This window comes from Tachypleus tridentatus, chromosome 1 (assembly GCF_004210375.1).
Source record: "Tachypleus tridentatus isolate NWPU-2018 chromosome 1, ASM421037v1, whole genome shotgun sequence".
Lineage (NCBI taxonomy): Eukaryota > Metazoa > Arthropoda > Merostomata > Xiphosura > Limulidae > Tachypleus > Tachypleus tridentatus.
The window spans coordinates 116985187-117007065 of NC_134825.1; the positions used below are offsets into that span (position 1 = coordinate 116985187).

General features: G+C 34.9%; 1 protein-coding gene across 1 annotated transcript in view; it reads right to left on the reverse strand.

Moving 5' to 3' along the window:
- Positions 1-20309: 20309 nt before the first annotated feature.
- The window catches only part of LOC143233026 (uncharacterized), an 11519-nt gene continuing 9949 nt past the window's right edge, over positions 20310-21879 (reverse strand). The window contains exon 6 of the mRNA XM_076468935.1: positions 20310-20489. Coding sequence (XP_076325050.1) covers positions 20310-20489 — 180 coding nt within the window. The remainder of the gene's footprint in view (positions 20490-21879) is intronic.

Here is a 21879-nt window from a genome sequence, read left to right on the forward strand (position 1 = left end):
CGAGAAACCCACTTGAAATAAAAATATATCTCAGAACGGCTGGTATGGGTACTAATACGTTTTATTGATAAGCAGAGAACAACGTTTCGACCTTCCTAGGTCATCTTCAGGAAGGTCGAAACGTTGTTCTCGCTTTATCAATAAAAGTGTTAATACCCTTACCAGCCATTCTGAGATATATTTTTAACATTTCGACCTTCTGAGGTCATCTTTAGGTTAACAAAGATTCAGGTTACTTGAAGATGATCTAAAAAGGTCAAAATGTTGTTACTAGCCGTCTTGAGAACACATTTTTACTGCAAGTGGGTTTTTCGTTATCACGAATTTTCTGTTAACTACTGCAAAGTTATTGTAAACAAACATTCAGATTATCTAAGTTTTTTTTTATGGCGTATATATTTGATATTCGTTTGTTTGTTTTAAAGCAATACGATGGAAAGAACGTTTCTCATTCACTGATTCCACTCACTAAATTTTCAGCAGAGCCACATCGGGCCATCTACTGAGTCCAAAGAGGGGAATCGTACCCCAGATTTTAGCGTTGTAAGTTCGTAGACTTACCGCTGAACCAGCTAGGTAAGGGTTAAAAGCATTTCTATTAAAGACATGGTAGGATGGAATTTATTGCTGAACATATCAACACTAGATAAACACCTTTAAAATATAAGCAATGAAGATTACTTGACCTGTAAAGAATTTGAACGACAAGGCAGATGCAGTTTTGTCCATTAAAACTTCTTTATATGATAACAAATATTAGCTATAAATGCCCTAAACGTCTAAGAAGCTGCAACACTTCTTCAAGCTGGTATTGTTCCTCTTTATTCTCGGCTATATGGTAATCAATACAAATATTTGAAAACTCGTTCATACTTGGATTTTGATTACCTGATGTATTAAATGTTCATTTCAAAACATAACATGGATAATCCATGAACCAAATCCAGTAAATCAATTCGCATGTGTTTTCTAATTACACTGCACAACAAAGTTTTTGCCTTTTGAACACTGTTGGGTGTTCCTTGCAGATTTTTGGCGGCTGATCACGAAATTGACATCCAAATCTGCCCATCACTTACCGTTTCATCGAAATCTTCAGTTTTGCTACAATGGTAAAACGATATCAGGGCAACTGGAATCCGTCAATGTTTGCTGACCACTGTTGGACACTGCAACGTGATGCACCGGACATTAAATACAAACGAAAATCGGGAGCAAAACACTTTTAATTATGTTGAACTTAATAACTTATTAGAAACATAAACGCAATTAAATACGTTATTGCTGGTAAACAGTTAACTGTCTATTTCTCAGAGTTCCTACGTGATGAGGGCCCGGCATGGCCAAGTGTGTTAAGGCGTTCGACTCGTATTCCGAGGATCGCGGGTTCGAATCCCGGTTGCACCAAACATGTTCACCCTTTCAGTCGTAGGGGTGTTATAATGTGACGGTCAATCCCACTATTCGTTGGTAAAAGAGTAGCCCAAGAGTTGGCGGTGGGTGGTGAGGACTAGCTGCCTTCCCTCTGGTCTTACACCGCTAAATTAGGGACGGCTAGCGCAGATAGCCCTCGAGTAGCTTTGCGCGAAAATAAAAAACAAACAAACAAACCTACGTGATGAAGCAAACTCAAAACTATATTTGTGCATACCCACTAGGTGCCTCTCACAATCAGCAAAAACTTTTCACAAAATTGTTGTGTAGTGTTGTCAATAAATGGACGGAAATCAAAAAAATTATGATGATAACGGTGCACTGATTAGAGGCTATTAGGTGTACTGATGAAAGGCAATTAGGTGTACTGATGAGAGGCCATTAAGTGTACTGATGAGAAGCCATTAAGTGTTCTGATGAGAAGGCATTAAGTGTACTGATGAGAAGCCATTAAGTGTTCTGATGAGAAGGCATTAGGTGCACTGATGAGAAGTCATTAGAAATTTAACGTCTTAATGTCTTTAACGTCTGAGACGTAAAAAACCACAAATATTAATGAAAATACGACATGGACATTATACCATCCTTTTTATGTCTATTTTTAGATGCAGAAATAGTATTTTAAGTGTATGAATTGCTGGGAATATGATCGTTTGATGTATATTTTATCTACTTCGACGCTTTTTCTTTGGGCTTTACTTTGCTGTTAGTTTAACAAACTACTGAAAGTGATGATTTCGGGTTTCGTGGTGGACAGAGAACAGATTGTTCATTGTGTAGCTTTGTCACTAACATCAATCAAGCAAGGCTCGGCCAGGTGGATAAGGCAATCTACTAGTAATCTGAGGGTTGCAGGTTCTAATTTCCGTCATACTAAACTTGCTCGCACTTTCAACCTTGGAGCATTATGATATGGCGATCAATCCCATTATACGTTGGTAAAAGAGTAGCCAAATAGTTGGCTGTGGGTAGGGATGACTAGTTGTCTTCACTTTAGCTTTACCCTAGTAAATTACAGACGGCTAGCGCAGATAGCCCTCGTGTAGCTTTGCGCGAAATTCATAACAAAAGAACAAACGCAGTAATCACATAAAGAATTTCTAATTCAGCTAGTATGTCAGATGGATAACAATATATTTGAATACGTTCTTTTCTTATTCGACCTGGGACACAGTTTATCTTAATTGATACAATTAAAACACTCACAACCACATCTTGAACATTTCAAATGTCAGGGACATAAGTATATGTATATATATTTATATACACATACATATACTTATGTATATAGATATATATATATATACATTTGTACGTTGGGGTGGCAAAGGATTCTTTGACAATAGATGCCTGTGATTTGCTGGCGATAAATCCAAACAATAAAGAGACAGCATGCATTCCACTTGTTTTAAAATGCATAGTATCTCAAACATTATTCTTTTTTTTGTTAAATTCCTATTCTCAATGGCAATTCAGTTACTGTAGAATCCAGTTGACAAACCGAACTATTTTTTCTCTACACAGTGGTATCAGTAAATAATTCATTTACACTACCTAGTAAATTAGCACATTTATAAACTGAAAAACAAATAATTATCTTTTTTTAATCAAAGTCTACAGGGATTTATTCAATTATTTTATTGTTTTATATTTCTAATTGAAAAATCTCCTAGTTGTAAGTAATGTATTTAATAGCTTTAGTACTTTTTAGAATTAATTATCAACTAGCATTACATAACGAATTACACTAACATTTGACGAGGCAAATTATTTTTCCTATCCCTATCATATTGTTAAACTCACTTTAACGTGTCAACCGTTTATACTATTTACTCACACGACAGCTAACTTCACGAACTCGTTCGTTTGTTCGCCGCTGCTTAGATGTTTATCACTGAGGCTTCTAGAAATTTCTATAAGGTCGACGTCTGTCAATTACAAACACAACGTGCGACTGTCACCAAGTTACGTAAACAAACTTGTTTTGTAATTATCGCCTTTAAAATAATTGTTTTTATCTCTCTTGTTTTGAACCAAACTAAATAATCGTTAACTGTTGATTTACAAAAGAAATAAATTTAAACTACCTACGCCATACAGTCTTGTATATCCAACATTTAAAACGTTCCGTTTCAATATCGATTTATTTTACATTTACAAATTAGGTTCTCCATGTTGGATCTCATGATCATTGGTTCAGTCAAAGGTTTGATCTAATGATATAGACCTCGAAGATAGTGCCAAACGTCTTCCTTTTGTCTAAACAGAACAATCTAAGTCTTTCTGAAAATATTGTTTGTTTTGATTCATGTTTTTTTGTGTGTATGTTTCCCAATGTATTAAATACAAGAGAATCCCATTCTAGTAAATTCTAAGTGCTCAATCTATACACTTCTGTGTGATATGTAGGAACTTTTGAAACGGAAAGTGCTGTTTCGTATCCCTTAGTACAATACGCCAAATATGTAAGATTGTAGCTCTTATACATTCCGTTCCACTGTGGCTTTATATCGGCTGTAATTTTCACGTTACTGAAGTGCATGCTAAAAACTGTTAAAAATATATAGAGTACTGAACCAGTTGCATCATATCTTATATACCGGATAAATATGTTAAGTAAAATGGATACATCAAAACCAACTGGTTTACCGAATGAAAAAGGTCACAAACACAATTGGCTCCAGATGAATTAGATTCAATACACAGGAAACCGAGAGGTGGTTCTAGCTTTATTTTTGCTGACTGAGAAATGACTTGAATATTATTATTTGAATTCTCATTGCGATGTGTTAAAATGTAACAGGTATATTTTGTTTAAACTCAAGCGTTAATTGGACTAACAGATTTTGTCTGCTGTTAAAACTTTTGGATTTGAGAATTCGAATCTTAATGCATGGACGTTTCGAAACATCTAATTTATCTGTAAAGTAAAACTTTGGAAAGTGAGAGTTCGTTTCAGCGCAAAGCTAAGTAATAGGTACATCCGAGCTTTATCTACCTCAGGGTATCGAATCAAGAATTTTTAGCATAATTGGTTTAAACCACAGGGAAACCACAGAACAAGATAAACTCAGTTTTATCCGCTATATCATTATTACAGCTTCGTGGAATATAAGAATACAATATGGAGATCACGTATTTTAATTATTCCCAAACATTAAGAATTATTAAATAATAGAACATTGAAATATAATAACAAAAACTATGAGGCAAATGTGCTCTGAAGACGTTATTCAGTATTTAAGTAGACAATTATACCAGTAGAGACCAGTTTCAGAAGCATGAGACCGCGAAAGGATGTCGTTTACAGCTGTCACAATCGAATGAAACTTCTATCAAAGCTGAAGCGTGGACAACAAGAAAAAAAAATCTACTCACGTTCGACTAAAAGCATGTCCACCATATGTGGCTTGCGTTTCTCACGAATATTATATTTCTCATATTATGATGTAATTTTGTCGAAACGCCAGATGTCACTGAGAACCTCGTTATTTGCACGTAATTGTTATTGTGTTCTCCGAAGTCAATATAGCTGTTCGTTTCGAGTGAGCAAAAATTTTTTGTGTGTTACAGAGTATAATGTTTTGCTATCTCAAAATGATGTTGTGATAATTATATTGTGTATTACGTTATCTACAGATTGCGTTATATAAATGTGATATGATGATAAGTGAAAATCAAAACTGGTTCGGTTTGTTTTGAATTTCCCGTAAAGCTACACGAGAGCTATCTACGCTATCCGTCCCTAATTTAGTAGTGTAAGACTAGAGGGAAGACAGCTAGTCACCACCATCTACCGCCAACTCTTGGGTTACTTTTTAAACAACAAATACTGGGAATGACTGTAACATCCCATGGCTGAAAAGACGAACATGTTTGGTGTGACGAGGATTTGAACTTGCTGCCCTCAGATTACGAGTGAAGTGCCCTAACCATCTGCCATGTCAGGCCATTTCATTTAGAAAACGCATTCGTTTTAAGAAAAATAATTACAATACAAGCAGATTTCCATAAAAATATTCCTTGTTGAATTTAATTAATTAACAATAATAATGTTACTATTTCATAGCAGAAGTAACAAAGTTAAGATAGCTTGTCTTTAATTTATGCGGCCCGGCAAGGCCAGGTGGTTAAGGTGCTTTACTCGTAATCCGAGAGTCGGGGGTTCGAATCCCTGTTTTACCAAACGTTCTCGCATTTTCAGCCGTGGGGGCGTTATAATGTGCGGTCAATCCCACTATTCGTTGGTGAAAAAGTAGCCCAAGAATTTGCGGTGGGTGATGACAACTACCTTCCCTTCTGTCTTACACTGCTAAATTAGCGACGGCTAGCTCAGATAACTCTCGAGTACTTTTTGCGCATGAAAAAAACAAAAAAGTGTGTTTCTTCTAGCAAAGCCACATCGGGCTATCTGCTGAGCCAACCTTCGAGGGGAATTGAACCCTTGATTTTAGCGTTGTAAATCCGTAGAAATACCTCTGTACTAGCGGAGGGCACTCAAAAACACAGAGACTTGACAGTATTAAGCGAAAGCCAGTTCGTTTCTTTACTAGTTTTTGTTTTATTTAGTCTAAAATTATCATGGAGGCGTCAGAGGGGCACATAAGGCATATAATGTTTAATGAGTTCAGAAAAAGAAAAAGAAAAATGCTACCAAAACTACGCGAAGCATTTAAGAGGTGTACGGCAAGTGTCAAATATGGTTTAATAAGTTTAGAACTGGTCACTGCAGTTTGACAGCTGCAGCTCGCACAGGGCACCCTGTTTAGTTTGATAATGACCTGCTTCTAGCAACACTTGTGCTGTAACTGTTGAAGAATTAGTCCAGAAACTCAATTCATCTCTTTCCGCTATCTGTCGACATTTGCAACAACTTGGTAGAGTTTAAAAGTTGGACTAAAGGGCACCACATGAGTTGTCAGTGGTAATCTGAGAGAACAAGTGGACATTTGCCACCTCTTCATTATCCTGAACTTTAATCTTCGTTTTAAACCATCTAGTGACTGGAGATGATAAATGAGTACTCCCTCAAAATGTTTAAACCATCTAGTGACTGGAGATGATAAATGAGTACTCCCTCAAAATGTTAATCTTCGTTTTAAACCATCTAGTGACTGGAGATGATAAATGAGTACTCCCTCAAAATGTTAATCTTCGTTTTAAACCATCTAGTGACTGGAGATGATAAATGAGTACTCCCTCAAAATGTTAATCTTCGTTTTAAACCATCTAGTGACTGGAGATGATAAATGAGTACTCCTCAAAATGTTAATCTTCGTTTTAAACCATCTAGTGACTGGAGATGATAAATGAGTACTCCCTCAAAATGTTAATCTTCGTTTTAAACCATCTAGTGACTGGAGATGATAAATGAGTACTCCCTCAAAATGTTAATCTTCGTTTTAAACCATCTAGTGACTGGAGATGATAAATGAGTACTCCCTCAAAATGTTAATCTTCGTTTTAAACCATCTAGTGACTGGAGATGATAAATGAGTACTCCCTCAAAATGTTAATCTTCGTTTTAAACCATCTAGTGACTGGAGATGATAAATGAGTACTCCCTCAAAATGTTAAGCGCTGCCAACAGTGGGTTAGCGCAGGAGAACCAGTTATACCACAGCCAAAAGCGAAATTTTACACTGGAGATTCTGACAGCAACTGGATCGACTGAACACTGCATTAAAATACAGAGAAATCTGCTTTGACGAGTTATTTCCACCATGACAACGCACGTCCTCACACTGCTAGGATCACTTCTAGAAATATTGAAAAGCTCAGCTAGGAGAAACTTCCCCATCCTTCTTATTCTCCTAATTTTACTCCTAGAGATCACCGTCTTTTCAGAATAATGCAACATTATCTGTATGAAGAACAGTTTACTTCTATGGATAAGTTACAAATAGCCTTGGTATCCTTTTTGCTTCAAGACCACCTGATTTTTATGAGAGTAGTAATGAAAATCTTTTGAGACTGTTATTGTAAGTGATGGAAAAATACATAAGTGATGAAAGTTGAGTTCTTTTTTCTCCTTATAGATTTTAGTGTTACAAACGACATTACTTATGGGATGACCTGACATGAAAGTTTTTGTTTGTTTGATTTGAATTTCGCGCAAAGCTTGCACGAGGATTATCCCCGCTAGCCGCCCTTAATGAGCAGTGTAATGCTAGGCAGTTAGTCATCCACCACCCACCGCCAACTCTTGAGCTACTCTTTTACCAAATAATAATAGGATTGATCGTAGCATTATAAAGCCCCCAACTAAAAGGGGCGAACATGTTTGGTGTGACAAGAATTTGAACTTGTAACTCTTACTTTACGAGTCAGGCACTCTAATGATGTGGCCGTGTTGAGCCTATGTATGGAAGTAGGCGCTCTAATCACGTGGCCGTGCCGGGCCTATGTATGGAAGTAGGTGCTCTAATCACGTGGCCGTGCCGGGCCTATGTATGGAAGTAGGTGCTCTAATCACGTGGCCGTGCCGGGCCTATGTATGGAAGTAGGCGCTCTAATCACGTGGTCGTGCCGGGCCTATGTATGGAAGTAGGCGCTCTAATCACGTGACCGTGCCGGGCCTATGTATGGAAGTAGGCGCTCTAATCACGTGGCCGTGCCGGGCCTATGTATGGAAGTAGGCGCTCTAATCACGTGGCCGTGCTGGGTCTATGTATGGAAGTAGGATCTTTTATTTTAATTCATTTCCTTAGTATCATTCTCAATTGCCTTTAGATAACAAAAATGTTTTAATTCGCCCAAGATGTTATCCTTTAACACAACTATAATTCTCACCTCGATCTCAGTTTGAAATCATTTAAATTTAGAATTTATCTCATGGACTTAGATCGCAAGGCTTTCAAACTGCGAAACTTTCTTTATGGACTTTGAAGCAGTTTAAGTATTAAATATATCAGCCACTTACTATTATTTTTGTGCATCCTTAAATAGTGGGCAGGTACCAGAGGATTGGATGTCATCTGATGTTGCTTCTCTTTTCAATAGATGTGATAAAAATTGTCCAAGTAATTATAAACCCATTAGTCTTGCATCTGTTATGGGAAGAGTTTCGGAAAGTCTGTTAAAATATCTTTGTAAAGTCATTTAAGAAAATTTATAATTTTATTTGACAGTCAAATGGTTTGAATAAAGAAAAATCTTGCATTCCCAATTTTTGGACCAAGGTAAGAGTGAGGATTTTTTGTGTTTGGAGTTTTAGATTAATTATATAAAGAAGTGACCCACATGGCCAGCTGGGTTGAGGCGTTTGACTCGTAATCTGAGGGTTGCGGGTTCGAATCCTGTCGCACCAAACGTGCTCGCCCTTTCAGCCGTGGGGCGTTATTATGTGACGGTCAATCTCACTATTCGTTGGTAAAGAGTAGCCCAAGAGTTGGCGGTGGGTGGTGAGGTCTAGCTGCCTTCCCTCTAGCGTTACTCTGCTAAATTATGGACGGATACCGCAGATAGCCCTCGAGTAGCTTTATGCGAAATTCAAACAAAACCAATCCTCTCAGTGTTCGTAATTGCATAGAAAATGTTTAAGAGAAAACAAAGGTTAAATATTGCATCACAAAGTTTTGAGTGTTGCGTTGGAAATAATTTTACAAAATGGGGATTAAAACGTTTTATATTCTACTTGAGATGAATGTTTTTAGTTAAGTTTAAATATTAACATGAACCTTTTACAAAATTTGTAACTTTATTACCGTATGACGTTGCAGTTCTATATCAAGAAATAAGTGCATGCAACTTTAATATATGTATAATGAATTAGTTGTTTTGAAAAAAAATAGAATGAAGATGGACTAATACATCATAGGTCACAGCCAAATTACACAGTGAACTAAACAAACTAATAAAAGTAATTTGTCATTAGGAGATATTAGAGGGGCGCTTTTGACCCAGGTTTTGTAATTATTATTTTTTAAATTCGGGACTGATATACGAAAAGGCTTTTATTTTATGAAATTTCAACGTTCATTAAAGAACTGTCAGCTCGAATGTAATAAAATAACCGTGTTTCAAGGATGTATAATATATTGGAACCTGAATATAGACCCTCACTCTTTAGAAAACTTTAAGAGAATTCATTAAGATTCGTCTTGATTTATGAACATAAGATCATTAAGACATGATTATGATTTTTTGTTCGTTTGAGGAACTAAAGAAACTAAGTACATATTTTTAATATTTCTTGGCAAACTATTAGACTAAGAAGCGGATTAACTTTTATTAGTTTTTAGTAAATTAGAAAGAGTTAAGGCTTTTAATGATTGTTCAAGTCCACTGTTTTAAAATTAACCTATTTTAATCATGGCGATGGCTTTAGATAAGCTTTCCTTTGAACATCGAATCTCAGATTACAATAGAAATACTTTAAGTTATTCATTAAAATGAATTAAATCTAGAAGAAGTCATTTTAGAACATTGTTTTTTTACTTGTTGTATACTTCGGAAGAAGTGATGATGAATTATTGCAAATATATAACAAGTAATTTTTTAAAACTATTCGTTCAACAAACGTTTTCAATTTTCAGTTTTTATAGTAAGTGTTCAGATTTTTCTCCAGAGCAAAAACTATTCATTGAAAAGCAAATTTAATATAACCAGTTAATAACTTCCGGAAAAATGAAGAAATCGTTTCACCTTTTGAATTTAAATTTATGTTTTAATTCTAGATTGGGTGTTTCGTCGTCATAAACAAAATATAATAATAGATATAGTTAGGTAACTTGAGAAACTCTTAAATAACAAACTGTACGGCGTAAACTGTGAGAAATAGAAAGTAAGTAAATACATTATATTTCACTAGATTGTCCTGACACCTTCAGGCGACTGACGTACAACGGTTTGAAAGATGACAAATGTGAGCTGATGTTTAAACTGAAAAGTAAAACGGAACAATGAGTTTAAAACGTTAACGCGTTAAAACTTTGAAAATCATAAAAGTAACATGTATTTGGTATCCTAGAACGGCGGGTATGGGTATTAACACTTTTATTGATAAAGTTTAGTTTATTTTAAATTTCGCGCAAAGCTACACGAGAGCTATCTACGCTATCCGTCCCTAATTTAGTAGTGTAAGACTAGAGGGAAGGCAGCTAGTCACCACCATCTACCGCCAACTCTTGGGCTACTTTTTTTTTTACCAAAGAATAGCGGGATTGAACGTCATATTATAACACCCCCACGGCTGAAAGGGCAAGCATGTTTAGGGTTCGGGATTTGAACCCCAACCCTCAGAATACGAGTCGAGTGCCTTAATCACCTGGCCATGCCGGGCCTTATTGATAAGGAGAGAACAACGTTTCAACCTTCCTAGGTCATCTTTAGGTTAACAAAGGTTTCTCGTCACCAAGAAATATAAATTTTGTTATTCAAAGTATGTTTATTTGTCGGTATTGCAATCAAATAAAAATATATATAAATATATTTTTTGAACACGGAAGTCAATAGTACGGATCAAATGAAATATTGGAAGCAACTGATTCTATTGATTATTTTATTGGGCTAAACACGCTTTTTTAAAAGATACAGAAATATGCACGGTTATTGGTTGATTTATGGATCATATTAAATTCTCCCTGGTTTATCTGATGATAGTATTACTATCATGACTCAAGTTTCTCTGAGCTTTTTTTCCAGGTTTATACCGGTTTCTGTTACGTACAAATTATTATAGGAGTGATAATCTATTCGATAAATTACATTGCTTGTCCAGTTGTTGTTACATTTGTTATTAAATAAATTAGATAGTTTTATTATAAGCTTTATGTTAACATTTACGTTATAGTTCTATGGGTTGGGAGATTTTATTAGACATTATTATTAAATTGCAATGTTTGGATAGTGAGGTATGGTACAGGATATAATAGTCCTACGGTGAGGTTTATATTTTATCTCGTTATTCACTCTGTTAAGGATATGTTTAACCATATCGTGTTGGTAGTTGGTGTGTTTGTTTTTTGAATTTCGCCCAAAACTACACGAAGGCTATCTGCGCTAGCAGTTCTAATTTTGGAGTATAAAAAAATAAAGAAGGCAGCTAGTCATCACCACCCACCGCCAACTCTTGGGCTACTCTTTCACCAAGGCATAGTGGGATTGATCATAATTTATAAGCCCCCACGGCTGAAAGGGCGAGCATGTTTGTTATGACGGGGATTTGAACCCGCGACCCTCGGATTACGAGTCAAGTGTCTTAACCACCTGGTCATGCCGGGCCTTTCAGTAATAAATGAATATTAGTTTTGGGTTACTAAAACATTAAGAACTTAAAGTGAATTACCTTCTTCTCTTTAGTAGTGAGTTTAATAGCAGAACAGCTCGTTAAAATTATTTGGAAAGGTTTTACATTGCTAGAGCCTATAAATCCAACAAATATGTCACCGACACAGCTCAACCGAAATGACGGTGTATGCTGTGCTGTATTGAACGGTTTTTGCTCCAATTAACAGGAACAGAAGAAACGCACTTACTTATACTAATGCCTTCAGTCTGATTGAAAATCCTTATGAATGATGTCCTTAGTTCGAGACTGACTAAAGTGACACAAGTGAATGAACGTTTTCACAAACTTCCTGTTTGAAATGATTCTCGCGCGACTTTTGTCACTCCTGCACAAATACAGCTATAAATAAAGAATGCGTCTGATTCCTGCACAAGTACTGCCATTAATAAAGAATGTGCATGATTCCTGCCCTTGTAATGGTATATATATATAAGTAATCTACATTATTCCTGCACTGGCATAGCTTCAAATAAAAACGTAATTGATTCCTGCATAGGTTATCTTGCAAATAAAGAATCGACATGATTCCTGCACGGGCACAGCTTCAAATAAAAATGTACTTGATTCCTGCACGGGCACAGCTTCAAATAAAAATGTACTTGATTCCTGCACAGGTTATCTTATGAATAAATATTCGACATGATTCCTGTACGGGTGTACATTGGGACTGAGAATTATGTATAAATCTACTAAAAGTACAGTTTTCAGAAAGTTAGGGTACTGTTGATGAGGTATTGGGAAAGTCTTACTCACTGCACTTTTTAAAAAATGAATCTAACATAAACAAACAAACAATATTAGAAATAATTGTTCTAGGCCTTTTATTCAGTTTAATCAAAGTTACGTAATGTTAACATCTCTATTAATACTGTATCCATAGCTCTTTTCCTTCAATACGTTTTATGCAACAACTCACTCACTCTCTCTGGTATTTGGGTATATTTATGTGTATACCCAGGAGGGTCAGGTACTTTTCCAGAACGCTAATAGTTTGTATGTTTTTTGAATTTCGCGCTAAGCTACACGAGGGTTATCTGCGCTAGCCGTCCCTAATTTGGCAGTGTGAGACTAGAGGGAAAGTAGCTAGTTATAACCACCCACCGCCACCTCTTAGAGTATTCTTTTACCAGCGAAAAGTGGGATTGACCGTGACATTATAACGCCCATACGGTTGAAAAGGAAGCATGTTCGGTGTGAGGCGGATTCGAAACCGTGACCCTCAGATTACGAATCAGGTGCCCTAACCATCTGGTCATGCCGGGCTCACCCAAATCATCGAATCAAATTTAGTGTAAAGGTAAGATTTGTTTTATGAGTTATTTACCAATTTTTCTAAGCGCGTTTTTTTCCAACATGTTCCCGAGCGTCAATTGTGGTACTCAAGCTATGCTGTTGGTTTAAATTTAAACTCATATTTGTACTTTGAATCATTATGTGGCTGTGACGTGAAGATGCCAAGTCAACAGAGTAAAAATAGTGTATATATATTTTACGTTCATCAAACCCGAACTTATGTCATATAAGCTGTTATTCAAAATATAACGACACTTTGAAGTCTTCGCATTAATTAAAGGCGTTTGATTTCTGTTGCTTATTATTCATTTGATTCAGTTTCCTATGGTATGTGTATTTTATGTAAATAATATAAATACTTACTGTGAAACGTACAAGACCTTTCATACTTTAATTTCACTTTTATTATTAACTATCCGACTACCCGTGGCGCCAGCGCATTAGATCACCGTGTGACGTATTCATGACATCATATCTACACCCTGAGAATGGAGAAAAACAAAGTTCTCCGTGACGGGAAACGCAGATGAAACGGGAAAATCGTGAACCAATTGCAAATCTGTATGCACGCATGATACGAAAAATTTGCGAAGTTTGCGTCGCACATCGCGTAGTAAAACGTTTTTCCAATATCATATAAGCAAGATTTCCATTGTAGTATGATATATATCTGTCAGTATGGATGCCAGAGTGTATGATGTTTTTATGTGTGTGTGTGTGTTACGCGTTATTACTGTGATATATGGAATATTCATTATATGTTACTCAACTTGTGATAACATTTGAGCAGTCTATAAAATTATATTTGATAATGTAGTAGATAGTCAACTTAAGAGATACCGTATTTAATAAAATTAAAGCAAAATTATATGGATTAATTCTAGATGTCACTGTTACATCTAAACACAGAAAGTGTATAAATTGTTTGACAAATTTTTTATGCTAAATTTAAGTTTGGTTTCCTACCTCTCTCGAGAATTTGTTGTGTGTATATCGAAATACTTCCCTGAACCTTCAGTAAAATATTAAAATTCGCTGTGTAATTGAGAAGTGGATAATTAAGATTTTTATGTAACGCTTGGGTGACTTTCTAAACGTCCTAAATTGTGCTTTTGTCGATATATCATGAGATTTTGTCTATTGTTGGTTTAAAACGAAAGCAATTTCACACTTTAATTAGTTTTTAATAAGAAGATCTAAGAATTATACATAATCTAAACGAACCGAAAAATTAGCTGTAATGTTTCATTCAGTGGAATCTCCAAATTATTGTGCATGCCATGGAAATAACCGAATGCCATCTGACAACTTAAACGCGTAATCCACAACACCATTGTTATTAAAGTTCATTAACGTTTTTAAATAAAATTCAACGTATGACCTGAGTGGTCATTAGATGGGCCAACGGTGAATTTACAAACTTTCAAACAGCGGCAAATGTGAAGGCTTATAATGCTAAAATCCAGGTTTTGATACCTATGACTGATACAGTACAAATAGCCAATTGTACGCTTAACTAGAAACAGATAAATCTAAAATTTGAGATTCGATTCTCCGCGCTAGACAGAGCGCAAATAAATTATTACGTAGCTTCGTGCTGAAACAGTAGCAACATTACCTATATGATAACTGAAAACTACACTATTCTAAGTGGAAACATTCCAGTTTTAATGAAACATAAAGCCATGCATCTACAAAGTATTTTCATTAAAATATAAATACACTTCATAGAAACATTTCACAAATGTCATTTAGGCAACTTCATAGAGTATATAACAACAGATGTACGTTCATTTGTATTATTTATAACTCCATCTTCACTGAGTTTAAAGGTTTGATACTGTTTCTCGCAAAAGTAAAATAAAACAAAACAAAACACGTGGTTTCGGTTATATTAAACTGTTTTTTTTCTTCAATATTTAAAAATCACGTTTTACAGCATAATATTGATTAAGGAACTGAATATTAAAGCACAGTTGTTGTTGTTTTTTTAACATAGTTACTAAGATATAGCTCATCCGTCACTTTACATAAGTGTCATCAGACGTATCTAGCATACACAGAAACGTTTAAATGCAACATCCATTGATCTGCTAAGTTGGATTGTCACGTGCATGAGGTTCACATCTTAAATCAAATAGATAATCGTGTCATCAGATTCTTATGCTGGGTAAAAATCCTTTTCAGTCAAAGGGACACCTGCTTGGTTCACAGATACACACAAATGATTTAAATAACAGTAAACGTTACCCTACATATACTAAAGGGTGAAATTTAAGGATAAGAAACACCCTTCTCACGTAGAATATAATTTATGTAAGTACAGCAGTCTTAAGACTTTGTCTTCCTGGAACAGAGTTTACGCTTTGTAGGACGTAAACGTAATCCACGAGTACATTCGCGTATATCTATGAAAGATAAAAGTAAGAAATAAACAAGTAGTGTTAGAGATAGAATTTGCAGTCTCTTCCATAAAGAACACTTATATCTACCTCTCTTAACTGTGATTCATGAAATGCCACGTTCAATTAGTTAACATATGTTTCACCGAACAACCGATTTTACGCTGAGTTTTGAATGACTGACAGTTCTGTTTATTACAACAGATTAATTCATACCTTACGATCCTCTCAGGTCGGAATCTATTCTTGAACGACTTACTTTGTTTCTGATGTATAAATAGTTTTCATCCCATTGTATTTTACTCTACAGAGGCTTACAAAAATTTAATTGAGTTCCCTGAGGATCTAGTTCTTATCTGAACAGTTTGGAATAATTTCTCTAGGAAATGATAAGAAAACGTTTCGCTTATGTCTCGTGACTTGAATTAATAACCTTCCAATTACTGTATCAAAGTCACAGTCTAGTATTTGATATTATAAAGCAAACAACAAATATTCTATTTTAAATAACAAGGTATATTTGATAATTACTCGAGGAAACCTACTATAATAATTTATTAATAATTACTTTGTTATTAAATCACGTACCATAAGTTGTAGAAATATACTGTCAACCATATCTTTCACCAAATGTTTGATATCCATTGGCGTTTATATCAATAATATACAGTTAAAAAACGTATTATAATGTATTTATCGATTTTGTTTTATCTAAGCGTTATCTTATTGTAACTTCATATCCAAAACAGTTTTTTTTTTGTTTCACAAGTCGTTTATCATGAACATCCTTCAAACACAGGGGAGACTTATTTTAAAGGTGTTTTCGCATTTCAGAGGAAAAGACGCTCTATATGCGCTTCGAGGCCGACTAATCACCAAGACGTCCGAGATCCAAAAACCTTTGAAGTTTGTGGTTCAAACTTGTAAGGAAATATTTTCCTTTCGTCACACATGTGTCGCCACCGTCGAGGACTTGACTTGAGCCGAATTAGGATTTGCTGTGACATAATGCTTCTGTGGAAGGTGTTACTAAAGGTGACCTCTGTTATTTAAATAAACACCATGAGGGAGGAGGGAGGGTCGAATGAGGATTTCGAAGGTAAGGGTTCGCATAACCTGCATGGAAATGAGGATCCATTTCTTCCAGGTACTGCGAAGAGCGTTGAAATCTGGCTAGCTGTTGTAGAGAAGAAGGTGGCGTGTATTCTTTAGTGTAGTCGACATAAGGGACGTAACCGTTACTAGCTGGGGTTTCCTGTATCAATATAAAGATCACAAAGTAAAACATCTTATTTAATTCGATATTTTTTAAAGAAAGCAGTTTGCTTTTTAAGTATGTCGTATTATAAAAACGTCTTCTATGTAAGTACTTAATACTAAACGTGTCAAATGTTGAATTAAGCCTAGTTATTAAACTCATGAAAGTCATACTGAGGTGAAACTCTCAATAACAAAAGTGCTAGCCGAATCTGTATGTATCGAACGAAGAACTACTAATCTCAAGTAAACAGAGCGTGAAGAATCTATCTTTATTATTTATTGGTGGAAAAACAACTTATTGTTGCTACAATTAAATTCTTTGTGGGTTGTGTGGAGTCACAGGAATTACTTAAACAAAGAACAAATTAACGAAACGTTACAAACTATTCTCCACAGAAGGGCATCATAATACTGACTAATTAATTTGTTCAGTTTTCGATCATTGTAACACATTTCGGTTAAGAAAAAAACAAAGTAAAATCCAGCTTTTCATATTGTTATTCACTGTTGGCTTCCAATAACATTAGAAAACGTAATTGGCTTACAAACAGCAAGAAAGTAATTAAATTGGTTTATTTTCTTTGAGATTTTAGCATTCTTCATCTGTAAATTTATGTCTAACAAGTTTGTTTACGATATCTGCCACCTATTGATAAATTCAAGCATTTATGCTTTATTTATCTTTGGTTTGTTTAAATGTTAATTCTCTGTTTATTGTTTCAAAAAATACTTGCTAGTTGAAATACAATAACAGTTAAGAGTTTATTAGTTGACGTCATATAAAACAAAGCCGCACGTAATAATCTATACGAAAAAACCGATTGGAAAATATTTATATCTTTAACAAGTATCAAGAGTACAAAACTTTAGTGTTAATACACATACTTTTTCCACAAAATATTGTTTTTACGAACCATCAGAACAAAATATCCAAAAGACGTCGCTAATCATTGTCTTCTAATGTACTTTAAATGATTAAATATTTTATTAAATGTTAATGGTGTTAACATTTCTGTCCTTTAAAATATCTCTGGAAAACTAAAACAAATCTAGTTTAAAAATATTGATTTCAATAAGTAGAAACGACTAGTGTAAAATGTATATATTTTATATTATTTAATAAATTTGACTTTCACCAAAACAGGAATAAAGACTGAATCCAGTTTCAGCTGGAAATGTGTACAAGTCGTTTGCTTCTGCTCTGCTGACGTCACTGGTGACGTCCCATCCAAGATCGTTCTCATTGGGTAATGACGACGTATTGCGGATCTGAAGTTTGAGCTCGTAATCTCTAGACGTATTGGACTCTTTTCGTTATTTCTTGTTTGAAATTTTCCAACTTTTGAATAAAAATAAAGAAAGAATTAGTTTCATTAAAGATCAACAATTTTTTATTTTAACTTGAACAATTTGTATTTGCCACATTGCTACGAGGACCATCTACTGATATTCCTAGATTTGAGCTAGTGACCATCAGGAGCGTTTACCGCTCATGTTAAGAAAGAACTTAACACATTCACACAGCTTAAAGTGCGGGGAATATTTCTTGATGTTTCACAAATTCGAAACTAATCCGCCAGCTCCAAAATCGAGTTCTACCACAGGGCTAATCTGCATCTTGTAACCTCGTTATAAGTAATGTTTCTGAAACTAAAAAAACTCCTTACATATTTAATAAATGAAAGTTTCTGAAACTAAAATAATTCTTTATTCACTGAATGAATGAAAAATTTTGAAATTAGAAGAGCTCATTATACGTAGAATACATGAAAATGTCTGAAACTTGTGTAACTCCTTATAAAATGAATAAATGAAAAATTTTAAAACTATAATAACTCTTTACACACTGAATAAATGAAAACTTCAAAACGTAGAATAATTCTTTAGATATTGAATAAATGGAAGAAAACAATTCTGAAAGTCTGACTTTTCTATAGATACAAACAAGTTACTACTTGTAAATTAATTACGGTGTATTTAGGAACACAGAAAATTCTTACCCATGGGGATTAAAAATATGCAAGACTGAACCCAAATATATTTCCTTTTTGCTACGTCAAAATATGAGGCAAGGAAAGAACTTACTTTTAGTAGCTGATCGTTTCCTGACACAAAGAATTGTTACAGCTGTGACTGATGCTACAAAAACGATTCCTCCAATCGATCCAGCAATTATGATTAGAATTGGCATACTTTCTGAAAATATTTTTATCAAAGTATATGCTAGATAAAACGTGTCAGATTTTGCAAATTAATTAAGATTACTGTCACTGAGAGTCATTTACTTATTTTTAATTTAAATTATGCTTCTTTGTTTCAAAATCTGATAAAATTTGTGGATCGCAATTAACCTGTTCACTGCCGTGGACGAGATAACTCGTCCAAGCCGATTGTTAACATAGTGCCACAGACGAGTTAATTCGTTCTCATACATACCTAACTTCAACGCTAGATGTCAAAACCATACATGACCGACTTACAAATTGTTTCACTTTCGATCCAAAATGGTTTCACGAAAAAGTTACAAAATGAAGACGCATTAGAGTTGTATTGTAGCAGCTGAAATACTTGGCAGTCAACAGGTTAATTTGATTTCTTAATTGTTGTTATTATAATCTAAATTATCAAATTAATCAAAGCTGACGATCCTTCTGAAAATACATTCGGTAACACAGATATATATCAGTTATTTTACAATGTTCAGAAGCAAGCTACCATGACAAATACATGGATGCTGAAATAAAATCAAATGACGTTTCTAAGGTCAACTACTTAGTTGAAAATAGGAACAGTGCATCTTTAACAAAAGCCAAAATTAAAAACAATTTCATCTTCAGAACTATATATTTCAACATAAATCATGTGTAAAGTTGCTTTCAAGACCAAACTCTATTGGGCCCAGTACATCGTGCAATATAACAATTGCTTTTGTTAAATTAAAAATACTTTACTCAGTTCCATAAAGCCCCGGCTTGGCCAGGTGGGTTAAGGCGTTCGATTCGTAATCCGAGGGTCGCGGGTTCGAATCCCCGTCGTACCAAACATACTCGCCCTGTCAGCTGTGGGGGTGTTATAATGTGACGGTTAATTCTACTATTCGTTGGTGAAAAAGTAGCCCAAGAGTTGGCGGTGGGTGGTGATGACTAACTCTGCCTTCCCTCTAGTCTTAAACTGCTAAATTATGGACGACTAGCGCAGATAGCCCTCGTGCAGCTTTGCGCGAAATTCGAAAAAAATTAACAGTTCCACAGTTTGAGATTTTTACTCTACAGAAATGTTTGTTACAAGATGTAAGCTATAGAAATAATTTTGAGTTATAACAGAATATCTGTGATTATAACATTTTGTAATGCATATTAGTTTCCAATAGTTACAAATGTTCAAGTTACCCCGCTGGTACAAAGTTAAGTCTACGGATTTGCAGCGCTAAAATTAGGGGCTCGATTCTCCTCGGTGGATTCAGCAGATAGCCTGAAGTGGCTTTGCTATAAGAAAACACACACACATAAATGTTCAAACAAAGTATTCTATAAACAAGCGTCAGCGAAAAATGTGATTCATAGTTTTCACCACGACTTTTATGTGTCACTATGTTTTTAATATATATGATGATAAAATACATTAAAAACCTAACCTTGTCTTTTCAAATGAATTAGAACACTGTCATGGCCGTATTCGTTCCACACAGAACAGTTATAGAGACCAAAGTCTTCGCTCTGAGCTTTGTGGATCATCAAAAGGTTTCTCATTCCATTTTCCATGTGCTGTTCAATTATTTCGTAACCACGAGAGTTGTCAATATCTAAAACCTGTAAAAGAGAATTAAAAAACATTGACGTTGAATAAAAACGTTAATCTATAAAAAAATTAATTTTGTAATTTCACACTTTATATTCAAAAATATATTACCGCCATGTTTATATTAAAATAACTGATTTCTGTTTTATTGTGTAACCCTTTACATAAATTACTATTTACTGCTGTAGACAAGAATAATCCAGTCACAATGCTCAACAGTAATTACTGACAGATTTAGGCCCGTCATGACCGGGTGGTTAGGGCACTCGACTCGTAATCTGAGAGTCGCTGGTTCGAGTCCCCTTCACAACAAACATGTTCGCCCTGTCAGCCATGGGGCGTTATAATGTAGCGGTCAGTCCATTATTCGTTGGTAAAAGAGTATTCCATTCAGAGTTGGCGGTGGGCGGGGATGACTAGCTGTCTTCCGTCTAGTCTTACATAACTAAATTAAGGACGGCTGGCGCAGATAGCCTCGTTTAGCTTTGCGCAAAATCAAAACATATATTTATAATTCCTGTTGAAAGAAAGCACGAATCTAAATATGAGTAATATAAAAGTAATAATATATATATATATATATATTTACAAATTACCTCAAGTAACTGTCTCAGCTTTTATCATTATTATTTTATCTTGCTTAGTTCAAGAAGGAAAATTGTTAGATATTAAAGACAATTGTTAGGTGAAAATACTTTAAAGGTCGGTATAACGATATGTATCTAATGTTGAACTTAGGGAAAAGTTTCTTTCCCTCAGAAAGTAAATAATTTAAGTAATTACACCCGAAAGAGTGTAGGGTAATATCTCGTGCTATCTAAAGAAACAAAACTCATCTTATAATATGAAACCGAACAGGTATTCTAACGCATTTTAAACCATAATAAACCTAATATCATTCAATGACATAACATGTGTTAAACTGTTTCTTTTCTATGTGCCTATTTTAAAATTAGTTAGACGTAAAGCTGATTGAAAACACCGCTAAAAATGTAATATTAAGTTTAATTTACATAAGTAATAGATTAGAAGTAAAAGACATTTAGAGTAGAGGACACCATTGTTATTATCATTGTTTTGCATCAAGTGATCAAGCGATGCAAAAATTTTCAAAATTGATATATCTTAATTTTTCTTTTAAAACTACAATTTTCTTTTATCGCATTTCGTTCAAACAAGCGCAGATAGTCCTCGTGCAACTTTGCGCGAAAATTCAAAGCGATTACCAACCAATCGGGCCTGGCGCTTGGCAAGCGTGTTAAGGCGTTCGACTCGTAATCCGAGGGGTCAAGGTTCCGAATCTGATCGCACCTAAACATGCTCGCTCTTTCAGCCGTGGGGGCGTTATAATGCGACATTTCAATCCCACTATGCGTTGGTAAAAAAATTAGTCAAGAACGG